We start from the raw sequence: 19,815 nt of genomic DNA on the forward strand, positions 1-19,815 counted from the left end.
GCGGCGGCAGACATCGGGGCCTCCGGGTACTGACTGTCGCAGCGAACGTCACTTATTTGCGAGCCCCACCATGACAGAACTTCTAGCCAGATGTTCGGTGCTTCTTAAATAAGGAGACAGAGCAGAGAAGGACAGACATTTGAGCCAATCCTTGAACTCGAAAGATAGACCTAGGCCAAGGACAGGGAGGAAGGGAGAGAACACAGATAATGCAAAAAATAGAAGAAAACAGAAAAAAAAAAGTTGTTTCTTCAGAGTGGTGAGATGGTTTTCTGTTGCTGTACAGCAGGGGTGGGGAGCCTTTTTCCTGCCCAGGGCCATTTGGATATTTATAACATCATTCGCAGGCCACACGAAATTATCAACTTACAAAGTAGCCTGCTATATTTGTCAAACATCTAATTAACTCACCCTAACGCCTTGGCAGGGCCAGACCAAATGATTTTGTGGGCCTTACATATCACCCATGGGCCAGACGTTCCCCACCCCTGCTGTAAAGTAATTAGAGGGCAAGAAAGAGCTCTTTGAATTTAAAAGTAATTTTTTTTCCTTAAAAATTTCACAGGAAAAGTTGGTTAGTTGAAAAAATCTCTCAAAATATAGAACAGAAATTAGAAACTAGAAAAGTAAAGACTGAACTGAGAAAGCCCAACATCTGACTGAATAGAGACACTGAAAAGAGAAGAGTGGAAATGGTCACACACTAACGTAAGGGAAGATCGAAGACTCCAGATTGAAAGGGCCCCTGAGTGCCCAGCAGAGTGCCTGAAGATGGCCTGCGCCAGTCACATCCCTGGGAAGTTAAGATCAGCAGGGTTCTGGCCAGCGTAGCTCAGTTCATTAGAGCGTCATCCCTTGCACGGAAGGGTCACGGGTTCCATCCCTGGTCAGGGCACATGCCTAGGTTTCGGATTCCATCCCTGGCCCCAGTCAAGGAGGCAACTGATCGATGTTTCTCCCTCACATCAGTTTCTCTCTCCCTTCCTCCCTCTCTAAAAAAATCAATGAACATATCTTCGGGTGAGGATTTGAAAAAGAAGATCTAGAAACTCCCGGAGAAGCTAAAACAGGTTATATACAGTATGCTGGAGATCAGAGGTGCCGAGGCAACACTGGGAACTTAGACTGATTTCTCCCTTACAATTCTGTCCTTCATACTCCAGTCAAATGAAATTAAAGTAATAACACATTCAGATACTCAAAAACTTAAAAGATATCCCTCAATTCCTGTCGCAGGAAGCTGCTTGCTGAAAGCGTTCCACCAAAATAGAGGAAGGTGTCGGGTCCAGGAGAAGGCCGGGCTGGGAATCCCCAGGATACGGGTGGAGGGCTCCTCCGTCTAGTCCAGGGAGACACCTCAATAGCGCCGTCAGCCCACACAGAGCAGTGCCGGCTCCAGGAGCGTAGCCCCAGGAAAAAGACTTTCAGGGATAGATTGCCTGATACGACTGAGTGTCTTTAGAGGAGATTTGTGCTTTAGGCAGATCGCTTGGGGATTAGTAATGGGTGGGAACATAGAAACAGGTGAGCACACACACACAAAATGAAAATTATTAATGTCAGTGAAAATTGTTTTTAAATTGCCAAGAAAGAGAAGTCATAGTACATTACCTGACTCAGCAGTAAACAGCGTTTACATAATCATAATGCAAATACCAAATACTGACATACCAGCCATCTGACATCACTCTATCGGGAGGTGGGGGGGGTGGGGGCGGGGAGAGGTGCAGAGGAATTCTTGGGAATGGTGCTTAAGAGAACCTAATCCTCATCAAACTAGGGAATGTGATAAAACTGGAGAAATGAAGAACGGACTGTTCAAACCTAATGCCTAGGAGTTATAGAGGCACAGAAGCATGAGAAACTTCCTAGGAGAGGGAGAGTGCAGGCCCACTCTAGCCTGGTTAGCACGCAGCATGGCTCCCGAAACAGCAGTCCGGAGACGGAATCCGGAGCTGCTCGGTCCCCCTGACCTTTGGTTTCATGACCTGCTTTGCCGTGGGATGCTCAGCTTTGCAGTAGTTCTGAAAGCACATTAAAACTCAACTCCCACATTCTTAATACCCAACGCTGGTAACAGATATCTCTGAAACTATCAGCAGGATGTTTCTTTTTGGTCTTTGAAGCAGTCTAGACTATTTGGTTGGACAGAGAGGCTTTTACTGTTTTTGTAAGTTTCTCTATTCATGAGCTCTGTCCAGCTGCACACATACAGACTTCCACCCAGATTTAGCTAAGGCCCTGGGGAATTAACCACAGGCTCCTGCGGTCCATCAGAACAGTAGTTTGTCAAAGCTGGCTTGAAGGTTTGATTAAATACCTTCCAAAGGGAGCACTCTCTAGAGGGATTTTATTTTCCGACTTAGTAGCTGGGAAAAACAGTCGTTGCATTGCTCCACCTCCAGCAATGGCATCAGATGTGTTTGTGAAGTCTCAGCTCAATATTCAGAGTTCCTGTGAGAACAAATGAATCTATTTGTGTAAGGTGTTTCTCATATGTACTAAAATATTCATCTTCTCCTGTCCTTTAATGCTGGGCATTAACCCATCAATATTTATACTCTCTCTACCTTGACCTCCATGCAGAAGGGTGACTAATAAAAGTTTGCATTTTAAATTATTTCAGAACCTTACCTTCTTGTGTTTTGCTACCCTTCACAATTGACCATCACTGAGTCTCTGATACTGAGTTGAAACCCAGGTTTAGGTGGGATTCTCTGTTTTTAAATTTTTTTTAAATAGTTCAGTCAATGGAAGAGGAAAAAAGCAATCTAATCTATTTTCCTTTTTCCCTTGATGCCTTAGGATTTGAATGTTTTTCTAAAACCCTCACAATCAGCCATTTCAGTTAAGAAAATATCTATGTATATAAAAGGCGAAGCAACCAGCCGACCTGTCGATAGGGATGACACTCACTGACCACCAGGGGGCAGACATTCACGCAGGAGCTGCCGAGCGGCCCTCTCGCAGTCTCAGACCCCTCGGGGGATGTCGGACTGCTGGTTTTAGCATGATTCCTGCAGGCTAGGCTGAGGGACTCCACCTACCAGAGGGACCCCGCTCACTCCGAAGATGCTCTTTGAGCCCCAGCACCGCCCCACGTGCAGCTGGCCAGGGAGGGACTGCAGGAGTTGGCTCCAGGGCATGTCCAGTCTCTCTAGCTCAGTGCTGCCAAGCTAGCCACCTTTTAATTAATTTTTTTCAAATGTGCACGAATCTGTGCACCGGGCCTCTAGTAAAATATAATTTGGTCAGTGTAGACAGATGGAGCTCATTGGGAATCTGTAAACCAGGCATCTGTAGACCAACCTGTAGATTGGCTGAGTTTTCCATTGGCTTTGCACTGACCTGGCTCACTGCAGACCTCTGACCCTGCACACCCTACCAGGTCTCCCTGGCCTGTGTCTGCATTCTGTGCCTTTACTACAACGTAATACCTTCCGTTTCTCTTCCTCAGCTTGATGTGTTTGATGCCGCTGAGCGGTACCAGCAGGCGGGCCTTCCCCTGATTGTTCTGGCCGGCAAAGAGTACGGCTCGGGCAGCTCTCGGGACTGGGCAGCCAAGGGCCCTTTCCTCCTGGTGAGTATGACATAGGGACATCCCCGCGGGTGGCTGCCCCGTGGACCGGAAGGGACGCTGGGAGGGGCCAGGAATCCATCCTGGTACTTTACTCTCCACGATGTGGAAGACAGCTCAGAAAAGCAAGTGGCGTTTGTTCCTCCCCTGCTTCTTGGTGCACTGGATTCCCTTCTCTCAGTGAAGAGTAATCTGGAGGTGAAATGTTCCCTCAGACCAAACATATCCCGGAACCGTGATCTTTGGGGGTCGCAGTAGAACAGCTGGGCGGAAGGTCTGTGCAGTCTCTGAAATCATATCCAAAAGTTTGTCTTTCTTTTTCTAAGGGGAAAATTCCATGGTTTTCATAATGTTCTCAGAGGCTGAGGACCCAAAATTTGTTTAAGGCCATTGTCCCAGGTGAACTTGAGGAATAAGCCAGGGCTGTGGCTGCTGACCTGTGTCTGCCAGGTTCCTGGAAGGGAAACAGTCAGGAGCCTGAGCTTTGGGTAAACTCAGGGAAAGTGCTTCCTACAATGCTTTTTCCTGCCTGTGACAGTCTCGTAGACTCAGCAGGGAAGGAGCTCTCTCTAAATGCGAACAGACACTCTGTAGACCCTTCAGCCTTTCAGGTTTGACCTGGAGGTTTCCCCAGAGGTGGGGCCACACAAGGCAGCAGAGAGCTCTCACCTCTTCAGCATCCTGCTGCCGGCTTTAATCCTCAGGGCAGGTAAAAGGGCTTAGCTGATGTCAATGTAGATAACGTGGCTCGAGCCAATCAATGCACTTGGGAAACCCTAAATAGGTGGTATCCACAAGTACAGTAAAACCTGTGGCTGTCCGGCAGGCAGCCCCAGGCTTCTGAAAATCTTTGACTATCCCACACCTATTTTTTTGTTGTTGTTGTTGTTTTAATCAATCATTTTGCTCTGTCGGAAAAAAAAAAGGTTCTCTGATTATTTGGTAGTATGTCAGAGGTCTGCTCTTCTAGAATCTGCTGAAAAGAACCAGAGAAAGGAAGGAAGAGGTTTGAGGAAGAGAGCTGGTCGCTAACTGTAGTGCCAGTCAGTTGGGTGGGGAACTGTAAGACAGTCAGATGGGTGGGAGGGAAGGAGAACTGGCACCCAGGGGGCGCTCCAGAGTCTAGACTTCGCTGTAGAGCTGCTCTGAGTTCTGGCTGCCTAGACACCATGTACTTCAATCTGTAGCTGCCCAGCCAGGGCCACTCAGCAGTCTCCTGGGCTGAATTCATGCAGAGAGGGTTATACAGTTGTGATCTGTGGCATTTACAGACCTGCACAGCCATTTATACAGAACTAGGGACATGAATAGTATGCATTTACAAAGATTTATACTCCCCCCGCAAAATAACTACGTAATACATGTATCCAAAAATCCGTACAAAATATCTGCTATCCTGAGGAATCTGCCCTTCCTCCATAAATTTGTTTTTAAACTTGGAAACAGTCTTGGCCAGGTAGCTCAGTTGGTTAGAGCGTGGTCCCGATACACCAAAATTGCAGGTTCAATCCCCAGTCAGGGAACATACAAGAATCAACCAATGAATGCATAAATAAGTGGAACAACAAATCGATGTTTCTCTCTATATATATTTCTCTCTCTCTCTAAAAGTCAAACAAATTTTTAAAAATTTGGAAGCACCTGTGGGATTTTTAAAATTACCTGTGCCTGGATCTCATCCCAAGAGATTATGGTTTAACAGGTAAGGAAAAAGGCCTTGATGTCAGATTTTAAAAGCCTCCCTTGGTGATTCTAATATGCAGCAAATTTGAGAGCCACTGCTCCATAGCCATGGTTTCCATGACTTGCAAGAATCACTGTCTTCCTCCTGCCCACACTCCCTGCGTGAGATCGGGGGTAGTGGCCAAGATTCTACATTTTTAAAACATGTTTGTTTATTTATTTATTTGTATTGACTGATTAGAGACAGAGAGAGAAATGTCGATTGTTTGCTTTCTGTATGTGCACTGACAGAGGATCCAGCACAACCTTGACGAATCGAATTGGGGCGACTCTCTACCCAACTGAGCTACCCGGCCAGGGCTCTAAGATTCTACATTCTTAACATGCTCCCTGAGGGACCCTTATGCAGGGATGTTCTTAAAAGTGTACCCTAGATATCAAGAGACCTTTTAGGGGTACCTAAATATTCTACTACAGTTAACTAATATTTGGGAATAGGGTGTTTTAGTTAATCAGGTATCCTGGTTTATCGATCATTGCTGTATAGTATTGCCAGTTATAGATTGCCAGTAAAATGTACTTTATAGATAGCTTAATGTCAAGATTATATTCCATAGAATTTGATCCTTGAAGCAGGAAGTATAAAAGCACACAGTAGGTAATTCTTTAGTCTCTTGATAGTATGTTCTATAAGTTGCTTCTCTGATTAAATCTTCCATGTCTGCCAATGGACCTACAGTCATAATAGAATTGATTCCAGTTACAGTGGAAGTTTGCTAAGAGGTGTTGCATCACACAGTGGCTTAGTGTGTTCATACTGCGTGTGTTCAGAATACTAGATACTCCCCTGACTGCCTGGCGTGGTGGAGGGGGAATGAGAGCAGCCATTTAAGGGCTCACACAGTGCCTGTACTGTGTAGGCACTCGTTTAGCACTGACAACTGTGTTATTTATAGTGAGGGGGTAGCTTTCTGTGTAAATGATTACTTCGTACTTACAAAGAATGCAGGTGTGAGAAGAGTTTTGACTTAAGAAGCCTTTTGCTAAGTTTATGTGTGTCTAAGGAAAGCCTGGGACTGTGTCCAAACCCTCTCTTGGTCCTCAGGGAATCAAGGCTGTCCTGGCGGAGAGCTACGAGCGCATTCACCGCAGTAACCTGGTCGGAATGGGCGTGATCCCCCTCGAGTACCTCCCTGGGGAGACGGCAGACACCCTGGGACTCACGGGGCGGGAGCGATACACCATCAACATCCCAGAGAACCTCAAACCACGAATGAAAGTCCAGGTCAAGGTGAGCCGGGGCCTCTCCATGTCAGGGCCAGCTCACTGGGACCCTGCGTTTGTAATCGATCTTGTTAGAAGGAAATCAGTGGGATTTGGAAGAAGAAAAAACAAAGGGTAGGACTAAAGTAGATTTAATAGTTTTACTAGCCCTTTTTCTACCTGCCTCACAACATCTCACGTATTTCTGTTTATTCATAGAGTTATCAGTTCCATTCATACCTCCAAGCCTTCCCCATTCCTCCCAATGTCACTTAGCCCGGAGACTAGTGGTGCAAGCTCAGGGGCAGGACAACAGACGCTGTCCCCATCCCTGAGGCTTACCCCGGATGACAGCTTCTGGGTGAGGAAAGAGGAGGTGCCCACGCCAAGGTCCCAGGGGGGCTTAGACTCCAGGCAGAGGCAGCTGCTGAGGTCTGTGTCCAGGCTGAGGAGCTGGGCCCAGTGCCTAAGGGACCCCAACAAAACCTGCTGACCTGAACACTTCCCTCTGCAGGGAGCCCTGAGAGAGGCTTGGAAACCCCGTGCCCCAGGTCACAGTGACTACAGCCCAGAGAGGCCCTTTCTAACTCTCCGATGCCTCACGTCCATCACTCACACCGCAATGCCTTCCATGCGGATGTCACTAGGGATATTTAAAATGCAGCCTCTGAATCAGGGTCTGGGCGGGGCCTGAGGCGAGCATGTCCCCAGGCGCTGCGGGCGGTGCTGGTGTGCGGTCCCCTCCCCGGTGGCTGACCCTGGGGCCCGGCACCAGCCCCTCCTGACTGAGCTGCCTCCCCTGCTCCCCCAGTGATGCTTCTCCGCTTCTTTGTCGTCGCAGCTGGACACCGGGAAGACCTTCCAGGCGGTCATGAGGTTTGACACCGACGTGGAGCTCACTTACTTCCACAACGGCGGCATCCTCAACTACATGATCCGCAAGATGGCCCAGTAGGCCCTGGTTTCCTGGGAGACCTGCCCGGGAGCTGCCCCGGAGCGTGTGCGGGGCCCGGCCGCCGAGCCCCGGGTGCAGAAGCGAGTCCGATGCCCCCGCGCGGGGCGCTGCCTGGCAGGCGGAGCCCGGAGCACTGCGTTCCGCGCCCTTCCTCCGGGCACAGGCAGCAGTTCCTACATTCTCTGTTTTTAATCTTTTTACCTTTTTCTAGAATTTGGAAGCTAGCACGGTGGAATGTCAGTAGTGCCAGAAAGAACAGAGCTTGTCTTTAAAGTGACTGATCACAGAATGTTGATTTTTTTACTCTCGGCCTGTTCGTGTTCAGCTGAACACAAATAGGTGTTCTCAGAAGGAACTCCCTGTCCTCTGTTTCTCGGTTCTCCTGGGCTCACCTGTTACTCCAGTGTTAACTGACCTGGTAGATGTGAACTTCAAATCACAGTGGTGATTGCGACTCTCCCCCGCCCCCTTTTCCTCCGAGTGAATGGTCCAGACACCTTGTGGACAGGCCAGAGGTTAACACTTTTTGATTATGTAACTTTCGATCGATCACCATTAAAGAAATGTGAAGTTTTCTTTTACTATCTTTAAAAATTTTTCCCCAGAAAATTTTTTTTCATTTGTCCAGAGGATGACTTTGTTTGGAGGTGGTTTGGCTGAGAAACAGATATTTCTAATTTGAATAAAATTAAATCTATTTTCAAGGAAAACCTTTTGACTTTGGGATTGAATTCTGCTGTGTGTGTGGCTAAAGTTTTGGGCTATTTAGAACAGAGCGAATCTCAGATGTTAGCTTCCCAAAGCCTGGCTGACCTTCAGGCTCTCCTGTTTTTACAGCCACGGCAGTGATCTACAGGTGGGGCTGAGGGGCTGAGGAACCAGCATGGTCTCTGCCCTGTTTGGGAGCAGACAGGCAGGTAAAAGGCAGTATAGTGAGCAGGTCATCACTTTGATTTTTGTGTCCTCTAGTTTATCTGCTCATTTTCATTTCTGAAGTTGTCTCTTATTCTGTGCCAGCAGCAATAATAAAATATAGACTTAAGTGGCTCAAACATCAGAAACTTATTTTCTTCTAGTTCTGGAGGCTAGAAGCCCAAGCTCAAGGTTCCAGCCAATTCATTTTTCTGGTAAGGGCTCTTTCCTGGCTCGAAGACAGCCACCTTCTGCTGTGTGCTCTCATGGCCTTTCCTTAGGGCAGGCACAGAGAGAGAAAGAACTAGCTCTCTGGTGTCTCTTCTTAGAAGGGCACTAATCTTATCAGGTTAGGGCCCCACCCTTACAATGTCATTAAACCTTAATTACTTCCTTAGAGCTCCCATCTCCACAGAGGCACACTGTGGGGTAAGGGCTTCAACATATGAAATTTGGAGGTACACAAACATTCAGTCTATAACAGGGCAAACACAGTCTAAAGGGGCCATTTTCAGCAGAAAAATCACCCAAATTGGAAATAAAAGGACATATTACAGCTAAAGGAGCAGACTTGGGAAGGTCTAGTAACCTAGCAGTATTCCCCCTAATATGCTTCCTGGTCAAACAAGTTGGGCTGATTAGAGACTTCAGCTTTCTGAAAATCAGAGAAAACTCTAAAGTTCTGTCATCATCTGAACCAAACCAAGCACTTCACTCTCCCCTCCATCAGCAGTAACAGAGTTACATCTAATTACTGTCTTTGGAGATTTTTAAACCCTTTATCTAAAAGGTTTTATGAAAAAATATATATAGAAGACTAACCTGAGGATATTTTCTTTTTAAACTAAGGAAATATTTTTATTTTATTGTAAAACTGACCCATAGCCCCAAAAGAAAGTTGGGAAAACATAAAACAGTACCAAGAGAGAAAAATGGGAAGGTGCTCACTAAAAAACATCTGTCCTCAGTAAAATAGAGGAAGAGAATTAAGAAGTGCTAAAAAATTTCTTCTCACTGAAAATGTGGAATAGGTGTTTTGAAATACCTTGGTCTCCAAACTTGAGGAAGTAATGTTTTTTTAAAATGAGTCAACACTGATGTAATGTAATTCTTTCCTAAAGTAATTTGTTGGTCTGCTGAATTATAAGGTTCATCTTTTTGAGTTAAAATATTCTTCACACCTCGGTCCAATAACAACTCTCATTTTCTGAGCACTTGTTTTATATATCTCATTTTATCCCCCAAACTTCCCTGAAAGTTAAATACTATGATTTCCCCAACTTTGCAAATGGGGAGACTGATCATTTAAAAGACAGAGTAACGCCGAAACCGGTTTGGCTCAGTGGATAGAGCGTCGGCCTGCGGACTTAAGGGTCCCAGGTTCAATTCCGGTCAAGGGCATGTACCTTGGTTGCGGGCACATCCCCAGTAGGAGGTGTGCAAGAGGCAGCTGATCAATGTTTCTCTCTCATCGATGTTTCTAACTCTCTATCCCTCTCTCTTCCTCTCTGTAAAAAATATATTTTAAAAAAAATAAAAATAAAAATAAAAGACAGAGTAACTCTCTGAGGTCACACATCTTGAATGGTATTGGAGCCACTGATTCTAATGGTAAAGCTCTCCCCCAGCTCAGTGCTTCCAGAGACTCTGAGGTGCGATCTCTGCAAAGGCTCTGGAGAAAGTGTGGTGTGTGTGCCTGCAGCTGTGTGTCTTGACTTTCCCCAATCTGGTTCCACACTTCTGTGTTACAAAGGAAATTACAATAAAATGACGGTCACTACCAAGAGGCTGAACTGAACAGGTGGCCGCTTCAAACTCTATGTTATTACCCATCCCAACACCTGCACAGCACAATGGGAGCTTTCCTCGGAGGACTCCAGATGTTAGAGAGAGAGATCTGAGAGAAAGACTAAGGGTGTTGTCCACAAGATGAACTGTCAACTAAAGAGCAATTTTAGCTCACTTTGCCTTTTAGATTTGAAAACATAACTCCAGGTATTAGTACTAATAAATTATATTTTAATCTCACTGAGACTTAAAGCAAAATGAATTTAAAGTTTACTGCAGGACAAAATTTTAAGCATAAATGTACTGTTCTAATGCAACCCTCAGGGCAATATGATAACAGGTACCAACCATGCTCATGTGTTACTTATGGTCAGATTCTGACAGTAATCCTATCTAATAAAAGAGTAATATGCAAATTGACCATACCTCCACTACACCCACCAGCCATGCCCACCAGCCAATCAGGAGCAAATATGCAAATAAACCCAACCAAGATGGCTACAGCCGCAGAGAGCAGGAGGGAGGCTTGGGTTTCCCTGGCAATGGAGGAAGCCAAGCTTTCCGCCTGCCCTTGCCGGCCTAGGCCTCCACTCAAGGCTACAAAGTTTCAATTATAGAAGGTAAACAAATCCAAACAGAAATAGCAGCAGCCATGGAGCTGGAAAGAGCGGGAGGCTAGGGTTGCCCCCGGCAATGGAGGAAGCCAAGCTTTCCGCACACCCTGGCCTGCCCAGGCCTCCGCTTAAGGCTACAAAGTTTCAATTATAGAGATACATAAACCCCAACAGAAATGGCTGCTGCCACGAAGCAAGCAGAAAGCTTGGCTCTGCTCCAGGCTACAAGGTTTCAATTGTAGAAGATAAATAAACTCCAGACACCAGGGCCTTCGCTTGGGTCACCAGAGTGGGTGGCCGGCCTGCAAACCACCACAGGCTCCTTGCCCAGGCCACCCCACACCCCAAGGGAATCCCTACCCTGATCCGGGACACCCTTCAGGGCAAACCAGCTGGCTCCCACCTGTGCACCAGGCCTCTATCCTATCTAATAAAAGAGTAATATGCAGATTGACCATCATTCTAACACACAAGATGGCTGCCCCCATGTGGTCAAAGATCCTGCCCCCATGTGGACACAAGATGGCCACCACAAGATGGCCTGCAGTGGAGAGCAGTTGGAGGGGACCAGGCTGGCAGAGGAGGGAAGTTAGGAGTGACAGGGCCTGCAGGGAAGGGCAGTTAGGGGTGATCAGGCCTGCAGGGACGGCAGTTAGGGGTGACCAGGCCTGCAGGGGATGGCAGTTAGGGGCAAACATGCTGGCAGGAAAGCAGTTAGGCATCAATCAAGCTGGCAGGGGAGTGGTTAGGTGGTGATCAGGCTGGCAGGCAGAAGCGGTTAGGGGCAATCAGGAAGGCAGGCAGGCGAGCAGTTGGGAGCCAGCAGTCCTGGATTGTGAGAGGGATGTCCGACTGCCCATTAAGGGTGGTATCAGGCCTAAACGGGCAGTCGGACATCCCTTGAGGGGTCCCAGATTGGAGACGGTGCAGGCTGGGCTGAGGGACACCCCCCCCCCCGCACGAATTTCGTGCACCGGGCCTCTAGTCCTATATAATAAAAGGGTAATATGCAAATCAACAAAACAGCAAAACAACCGGTCACTATGATGTGCACTGACCACCAGGGGACAGATGCTCAACACAGGAGCTGCCCCCTGGTGGTCAGTGCGCTCCCACAGGGGGAGTGCCGCTCAGCCAGAAGCCGGGCTGATGGCTGGCTAGCACAGCGGCAGTGGTGGGAGCCACTCCTGCCTCTATGGCAGCACTAAGCCATCAGTTGAACATCCGAGGACTTCCGCACTGCGAAAGGGCGCAGGCTAGGCTGAGAGATTTCCCCCCACCCCCACCCTGAGTGCACAAAAGTTGTGCGCCAGACCTCTAGTACAGGTAGAAAGACTTAACCATTTCTTTACATGCTTCATCCCATGTCTAAGGCTACAAATGGAGTAATTCATCATTTTTTTCTTTGTATAGGTTTATTTTTTCTTTTTCAATTACAGAATTATTATTAGTCAGAAGAAAGCTCTTGCTACCTTTTGTTCTTCCCCTATCATAAAGTAGAGGAGGAATAAATGGTGATGGATGGAGACTTGACTCGGGGTGGTAAACACACAATACAGTGTACAGATGATGTGTTGTCGAACTGTGCACCCGAAACCTGTATCATTTTGTTAACTAGTGTCACCCCAACAAACACAACAAAAAGGAGAAAAACAAAACAAATGAAAAAAGAAAATAAATATTTGATATCTTTGACTTAAAACTGTAATAAATCTGAGAATATGTAAGCAAAGAGATTGGTGTATTCCTAAAATTCAACTTTGGTTCACTGAATCCTGCTCTCTAGGAAGCAGAGCTGCTGGAGCATGGACTCAAATGCAGGTGTTCACCTGCCCATTAAACATGTAGGAGCTCACCTCAGCCTGGCCTCCTTGGGGTCTCCACTGTGCAGGGTGATCGGTGCCACATTATCAGAAATGCTGTTTTCAAGACAATCAAACGTGAACCTCAGGATGCCACTGGGAGCGATTTAAACAGATCCTCAAGAGCTCTCTAGGAAATGGAAAGTGAGGTATATTTACTCCAGAATGTAGGTGGAAATGAGAAGTACTATAAAGAAGAGAGCTACAAAGGGTTATGGGCATTCAAAAGAGACCTCTGCCAGCTGGGGGGATCCGGGGCAGATGGTATGGAGACAGCGGAAGGGAGGAAACTGAGATCATCAGTTGCAGCACATGAACAACTCCCCCAAGAGGAAAAAAATTATCAAGTCAGGTTGGCTGAAGTGAATAATGGACAAAGGGGAAGAAGGGGAAATAAGGTTGGAAAAATAAGTGGGTGCTAGATTTGAAAACTCTTTAACATCAAAAAAATTAGGGGCCTGGCCAGCATGGCTCAGTGGTTAAGTGTTGACCTATGAACAAAAAAAAAATGGCAATAAATACGTATTTATCAACAATTGATTCTAAAAATCAAAATAAACAAACAAGGAATCTAGTGAACAAAATAAACTGATGAATAAAGTAGAACCAGAGGCATAGAAACCTGGAACAGACTGACGAATCTCAGAGGGAATGAGGGTGAGGGGATGGGAAGAGATTAACCAAAGAACTTCTATGCATATAAGCATTCCTTATGAACACAGACAATAAGGTGGTAAAGAACTGGGGCAGGGCAGGAACCGGTTGGAAGAGGCAATGGGGAGAAAAAAGGGCACATCTGTAACACTCTCAACAATAAAGATTTAAATATAAAAAATAAAACCAAAATCTTCTTTTCTTAGGTTAGAGATTTAAGCCCTGATGTAATATATCAGGAATACATCTCTTTTGTAAACAACTTATCAAGAGGCATAACAGACCACTAGTTGAAACACTAGCATTCTACTCCTGTAAGGAAACAGCAGAGAACACAAAATTACCAGATCCAAGGGGTCTTTTTAATTTAATTACAGAGTAAAATTATTTGGTAAATTTGAAAGGTCTAACAATTACACAAAAAGTAAAGTATTCCTATACCAATCAAATTATAGAGCCATTGAAATATATTTATGATGTTCTTAACATCATGGAGATAAGGGTCAAGTTATATCAAATAGAAACATCAGGCACAAACATTACATGTGCAGAATGAACAACTATGTAAAGTCACACACCGAGGAATTCTACATTGAAGTCTACATACTGAAGAAAGAGTCAATCTTGTTTTATGTCATCGATGTTTTCCTGTTATTCTGCCTCAATTTATACAAAGGCAAATGCTTGCCTTCTTTGTAGAACTGAAAGCTATACTGACCTGCACCCACAGTGACAGATGAGCCCACAGTTGCCATTTCCTTCATAAGGAACCTCTCTTGCTTATGAATATTAATGAAGTCAGGGTCGTTGGCAGTAGAATTCTCAGGCCTACATCTGCAGATTCCATTCTTTCAAAGTTAAAGGGGAAGGTCTTGATTACTACCACTCACTTCCCTGGTAACAGGAGGTCAAGACAGTTTGCAGATTAATGGTTTTCAAGTCAAGTTTGTTATAAAGTGGAAAAGAATATGGAATTTCCTCAAACAATTAAAAATGGAACTCTCATTTGACCCAGTCATCCCACTTCTAGGAATATATCCCAAGAAATCAGAAACACCAATCAGAAAGGATATATGCACCCCTATGTTCATAGCAGCACAATTTACAACAGCTAAGATTTGGAAACAGCCTAAGTGCCCATCAGCAGATGAGTGGATTAAAAACCTATGGTACATCTACACAATGGAATACTATGCTGCTGTAAAAAAGAAAGAACTCTTACCATTTGCAACAGCATGGATGGAACTGGAGAACATTATGCTAAGCAAAATAAGCCATCAAAGAAAGATAAATATCACATGATCTCACTCATATGTGGAATATAATGAACATAAACTGATGAACAAAAATAGGTCCATTGAACAAACCATAAAACCGCAGAGGGAAAGTTGGGGGATGGGAGGGGTAAGAGACCATCGGACTTGTATTCATGAGTATAAGCAAAATCAATGGACACAGACAGTAAGGGGGTGAGGGCATGTGCTGAGGGGTGGGAGCAGCTGGGGAGAGGTCAATGGGGGGAAAAGGAGACATATGTAATACTTTAAAAAATAAAAAAAATTTCAATTAAAAAAGTTTGATATAAAGCATCTCAGGGTGAGACATGCTATTGGTTGTTTAGAAATTAAAAAAAAACCAAGCTGGTGTGTCTACTCAGCAAGGCACTACATGTATCTGCTCATAAGATACATGGAGAAGTTTGTACTATATATAGAATGGTAAGTACATCTCCATGTAACATGCTAATAGAAAAACTATCTTAACCATATCAACGGAGAACTGTGCAAAGCTAATAGAGTTTGCAGAAATAGATTGTTCCCTAAAGTGTTGAATTTCTAAAGTAGAGCTGGGACGATAACAGGATAACAAGCACCTTTTATCTTTGCGAGATATGGATAGGCTTCCTCTGTGTCCAGGCCTTGGTTGTCCTTGACATACTGGAAGGCTTTATCCATTAGGCAACCCCTGCAGCCCTCATTGCCCTGAGCGTGAGAGCAGTCCACCAGGTTCTGCTCACTCAGCGAGACAAGTTTGCCAGTTTTCCGGAACATCTGTCCTTCGAGGGCACCAGTTGCACTAAAAGCCCAACAAGAACCACACAGACCCTGAAAACAAAATCCAAAAGTTCTGTCTACAAAACAAATAGCAAGACTGACAATAGCCCCTGTATCTGAAAACGCTTTTAAAAATAAAAAACTGCATAATGATATATATTCTACATAAAAAGGCCACGGATCCATTGTTGGCTTTCCTCTTGGAGAGACCTGCTGGACACCGGCATCCCTGATTCTTCGTGGGAGTCACACGGCCTTTCTCTCTCCAATCCACAGCCAAGTGGGCTCCTTGGAGCACTGTTCCCTTCCGGGTTCCTGGTTTTGAAAGCCATTTAGCATCCTCCTGAATTTTTTGTTGGTCTTTAAGGAGAAGGAAATAGTGTTGCAAAGCAAGATTATTTTTGCTAACATGCTAGGAGAAGAAACACAAAAAGCGAAGCCTCGGATGCCACACTCACAGTCATTGCCATGGCGAAGCGGCATCTCCCTCCGCTGTGTTCAGTCATTTTCAGGCTCTTCTCCCCCTCTGCTCGTCTACACGTTTCTTCATTCTAGAGGCAAAGGAATTAGCCGTGGCCTCTATTTCCATTTAAAACAGGGATGCACGTCCTACTGAGTCAGGACAGGGTGTCACGAAGTGAAGGCCTTGGTCAGAGCCGGCCTCAGGAAGCTACTCTGCGCCATAAACTCCCAACAGCCTGGACCTCTGTGGGGCCTTCAAGTGAGTGTCGAGGCTCAGTTAGTTGACCCTAACTTGTCCCAGGACAGGTCATACCTCAGTGAACCTGGGGGAAGGCAAACCCCTTACAGGAATCCCTCCACCCACCTCAGTGGATTAACCCCAGGTGTGATTTAGTCCTATACTTGGTTAAAATCCCAGCAGGGCTGAGAACAGCCATCTCTCTGGTGGCTCCTGTTTATTCTGCAGCAAAGGAGGGGCGGGTGGGGAAGGCAGGGCTCACAGGCAGAGGTGCTCACTGTCTCAGGAGGGGCGCAGCTGGGCTTGGGAAGAATGGGGAGTGGGATGGCCATGCCCAAAGCACAGACATGGAGGTCCAGGCCCTGGTGCTGGGATGACTGGACGGACTGGGAGGGCTCCAGGGAAGGGGGACACTCCTAGTGCTCCTGTCCTGTCCCCCCAGGCAGGGAGTCTCCTCCCTCCCAGGCCTTTCTCCAGGTCCCCAGGAAGGACTCATTTACAGAGAAATGTGGTCAGGTTATGGAGGAGAGGGGGGAGCAAATGGCTTTTACCTCTCCTCTCTGTGCATCATGAGTCATTATGTCTTCCTTAGTGTCTAACCAGCTGTTCTTGAGATTTCACTCAAGAAACTTTGGACTTTTATTCAGTGATTTTTTTTAAATTTTGATTTACATTTAATGTCAGCATTTAAAGGATATTTTGTGAAAAATTTTAAATGGAGGAAAATATATGTCTGTATTAAATAGTAGTGTACATAATTAAGAATTTAGGAAACACAAACCAGAAGAATTGTACATTTATTACCTAAAAGTGTGTACTTATTATAGAAAATACATTTAGAAAAAAAATCTTTTTATATCACATCCCTTCCCACATCAGATTTTTCTATGCATGTTTTAATTTTTTTTATAAAAATGGAGTCACAGTTCATGAAGTCTAATAACTACTTTCTACTTACAATTAAATTGACAAACTTTTTGGAACCACGAGATACATTTTTTAAATTTTTTATTGTGGGGACATAGACATAAAAATATTGTCTTGGGAAGAGTTGGCCTCAAGAAGCTACTTTGTGCAATAAACTGCCAACAGCGTGGGCATCTGCGGGCCCTCCGGACAGTTTCCAGTGTTATCGACCTTGTTATACAATCTCTTGTGCACTGTCTTCCCCTGGATCCATGGTGCATCTTAACTGCCATCAAGTTTTGGAGGCTCCTTATCTCACATCCTGGGTGTGAGCAGGGTGGCCACGCTGTAAATTCCAAACAGCTATTTCCTCATCGCAGGAGTTGCATAGCCGTCCTCTCCCAAACCCATGGACAAGAGGGTCTCCACAGCGGCTCTTTCCACTTTCTGTGCCTCTGGCTCTGGGATCAGTACATCTCCTGCCTGGAATTCTGCAGCGATCTTCAAGGAAAAGGAAACAGAGTGTTGAGAAGCAAGAGATGATTTTGCTAATAAACTAGGAGAGGACACTTTGCGTGTCACACTCACCTCATCAGCGGGGGCATTGACTACCGTCTCCAAGCTCAGTGCTTTTCCCTCAACCAATGTTTTAACCACGCTGCCAAGGACCGACTGAAGCACACCTGTGAGTACACCTTTAAGCTAAAAGGAAAAAGATACAATATATCATGTTTATTTCTATTTCAAACTAACTCACCTTCCTCAAGGGGATTTGCAGACAGAGAGGATGAGAAACCAGGACCAGGGAAGGGTTTATAGGTCGGGGAGCTCTTCTCAGGCACCCATACAACAGGGATGCAGGCCCTATTGTGTTAGTAAAGGCATCAAGTTATGGCCTTGGGAAGAGCTGGTCTGAAGAAGCTACTCTCTGCTGTAAACCCCCAACAGCATGGACCCTTCCCTTCAGGGCCCCTCTGGACAATTTCACATGGTGCCTACCACGCCAAGTATAGCTCCGGGTATTGCGATCAGTTCATTTGCTTCTGCATGGGAACTGTATTCAACTGTTGGAGCAGCGGAGGCTATTCCCAAGCAAAGAAGTATCAGGAAGATTGAGGCTTTCATGGTTCAGAAACCTAAGGAGAAAAAATAAATGAGTCTGATGAGAGCGATCCTTCTAAAAACCCATCATACCTTCTTCTGAAGAAAGTAAGTAGGACAAAATGATTAAATTCCCTCTCCCAAGGACTTATCCAAGGCCTGTGGAGGAAGGATGAGGATCTACGTGGAGAAAATCAGTCCAGATGGAGGTATGTGATTCAGTCACTGAAGGAAAAGCAGCAGAGAAGGACTCCAGGTTTGAAACATGATGTGCAAAGATCATTTAGGTTGGGAGAAGGCTGTGAGGGTGGCTTATGGGTCAGGATCCTGAGGCTCCAAAGAGGAACCAAGCAAAAGGCTGGTCCAGGGATTTAACAACAGTGCCGAGGTGACCCAGGAGAGCCTCCCTAACGAGGACTCCTGACCCCAGGTAGGGACAGAGGTCCCAGGAGTTAGGTGGCCACTTCCCACTTCCTCCCTGACTACTGCATGGCAGGGTGAGATGTCCTTCCAACCGCCTCTCCTTGAATTGGAATCTCTCCTAAAGGCCCTGCCAGGGGAAGGTGGGCAGGAGGGCAGCCAGGGCTCAGCTGCCCCCACCTGGCCTGGGCCACCCATCCTCCCACTCCTCCCCCAACCAGAGAAGTGCTCACCTGGCACAATGGACCAGAGACACCCCCACAAACCAGTTCCTGCCTCCTGACAGGGCCCGGCTCTTCTGAGGCTCAGATCACTGGCCAGGGACAAGGAGCAGGAAAGCAGGCAGGACCTGGGGAACGCAGCCCTGCTCCCTGCCCACCCACACTCCTGCCTCTTCCACAGATGCTGAAACAGGCAGGCAGCGCGGGCCCAGCAGCGGATGGGCTGTGCTCAGGCTGCTGTGTCCTGCCCAGCAATGGAAGAGGATCTTTCCCACTGGGGGCCTAGGATCCTGTCCCCCAAGGTGGTGGGCAGGCCGGTTCCTGGGGTGGCCTAGCCCAGCCTGGCCTGGCAGAAGCACTCACCTGCGGTGGACGCAGCTGAGAAGGTGCAGTAGGCACTGGCAGGTCCAGGGGTCTCTGATGCATGGTTGTGGCCCCAAGGCCTCCCCTTTAAGGATCCTGAGCAGCCTGGCCAGCCCCGCCCCCATCTCTTACCCATGCCTCATTGGCTAGGATAGCCTGTGGGCGGGGCCGCCAAATTCTGTGACTCCAGGTGAGTATCAGAGTTCACTTGGTTGTAACTGGTCCCTGGTCAGCTCCTATCTGCCTTGGTGACACCTGAGGGTGACTAGCTAGGTAGAACCAGGAAAACACTGAGATGCACTCCAGGGAGGAACTGGAACCCACGTCAATGAATTACCTGCAGTTCACGTCCTGGGCAGGGGGTTCAAGAACAAGAGCTTACAGGGGACCCCAAGTGGTATTTCAGCATAACCCTGCCTTTCCTCTCAGTTCTAGGGGTTTTGGTTAAAACCTCAGGAGGGCTGAGAACAGCCATCTCTCTGGTGGCTCCTGTTTATTCTGCTGCAAAGGAGGGGCGGGTGGGGGAAGGCAGGGCTCACAGGCAGAGGTGCTCACTGTCTCAGGAGGGGCGCAGCTGGGCTTGGGAAGAATGGGGAGTGGGATGGCCATGCCCAAAGCACAGACATGGAGGTCCAGGCCCTGGTGCTGGAATGTCTGGGATGGAATGGGAGGGCTCCAGGGAAGGGGGACACTCCTAGTGCTCCTGTCCTGTCCTGTCCCCCCAGGCAGGGAGTCTCCTCCC

At 46.7% G+C, this 19,815-nt stretch overlaps 2 protein-coding genes across 2 annotated transcripts in view; one reads left to right on the forward strand and one right to left on the reverse strand.

Annotated features, from left to right (window-relative positions):
* ACO1 (aconitase 1) overlaps nucleotides 1-8,188 on the forward strand; it is a 68,439-nt gene extending 60,251 nt beyond the window's left edge. The window contains exons 19-21 of the mRNA XM_079791177.1: nucleotides 3,458-3,580; nucleotides 6,366-6,551; nucleotides 7,365-8,188. Of these exons, the coding sequence (XP_079647303.1) occupies nucleotides 3,458-3,580; nucleotides 6,366-6,551; nucleotides 7,365-7,478 (423 nt within the window). The 3' untranslated portion in view covers nucleotides 7,479-8,188. The remainder of the gene's footprint in view (nucleotides 1-3,457; nucleotides 3,581-6,365; nucleotides 6,552-7,364) is intronic.
* An 8,652-nt stretch (nucleotides 8,189-16,840) lies between these two features.
* Nucleotides 16,841-19,147, reverse strand: LOC307111352 (uncharacterized protein). Its single transcript, XM_079791181.1, has 4 exons — nucleotides 19,074-19,147; nucleotides 17,968-18,104; nucleotides 17,557-17,670; nucleotides 16,841-17,469 (listed from the first exon to the last, which is right to left on the reverse strand). Exons 2-4 carry the CDS (start codon nucleotides 18,091-18,093, stop codon nucleotides 17,332-17,334), a joined length of 378 nt encoding a protein of 125 aa, XP_079647307.1. The 5' UTR covers nucleotides 18,094-18,104; nucleotides 19,074-19,147; the 3' UTR covers nucleotides 16,841-17,331.
* Nucleotides 19,148-19,815: the final 668 nt, after the last annotated feature.

The sequence above is a fragment of the Cnephaeus nilssonii genome (assembly GCF_951640355.1).
Source record: "Cnephaeus nilssonii genome assembly, chromosome: 14".
Lineage (NCBI taxonomy): Eukaryota > Metazoa > Chordata > Mammalia > Chiroptera > Vespertilionidae > Cnephaeus > Cnephaeus nilssonii.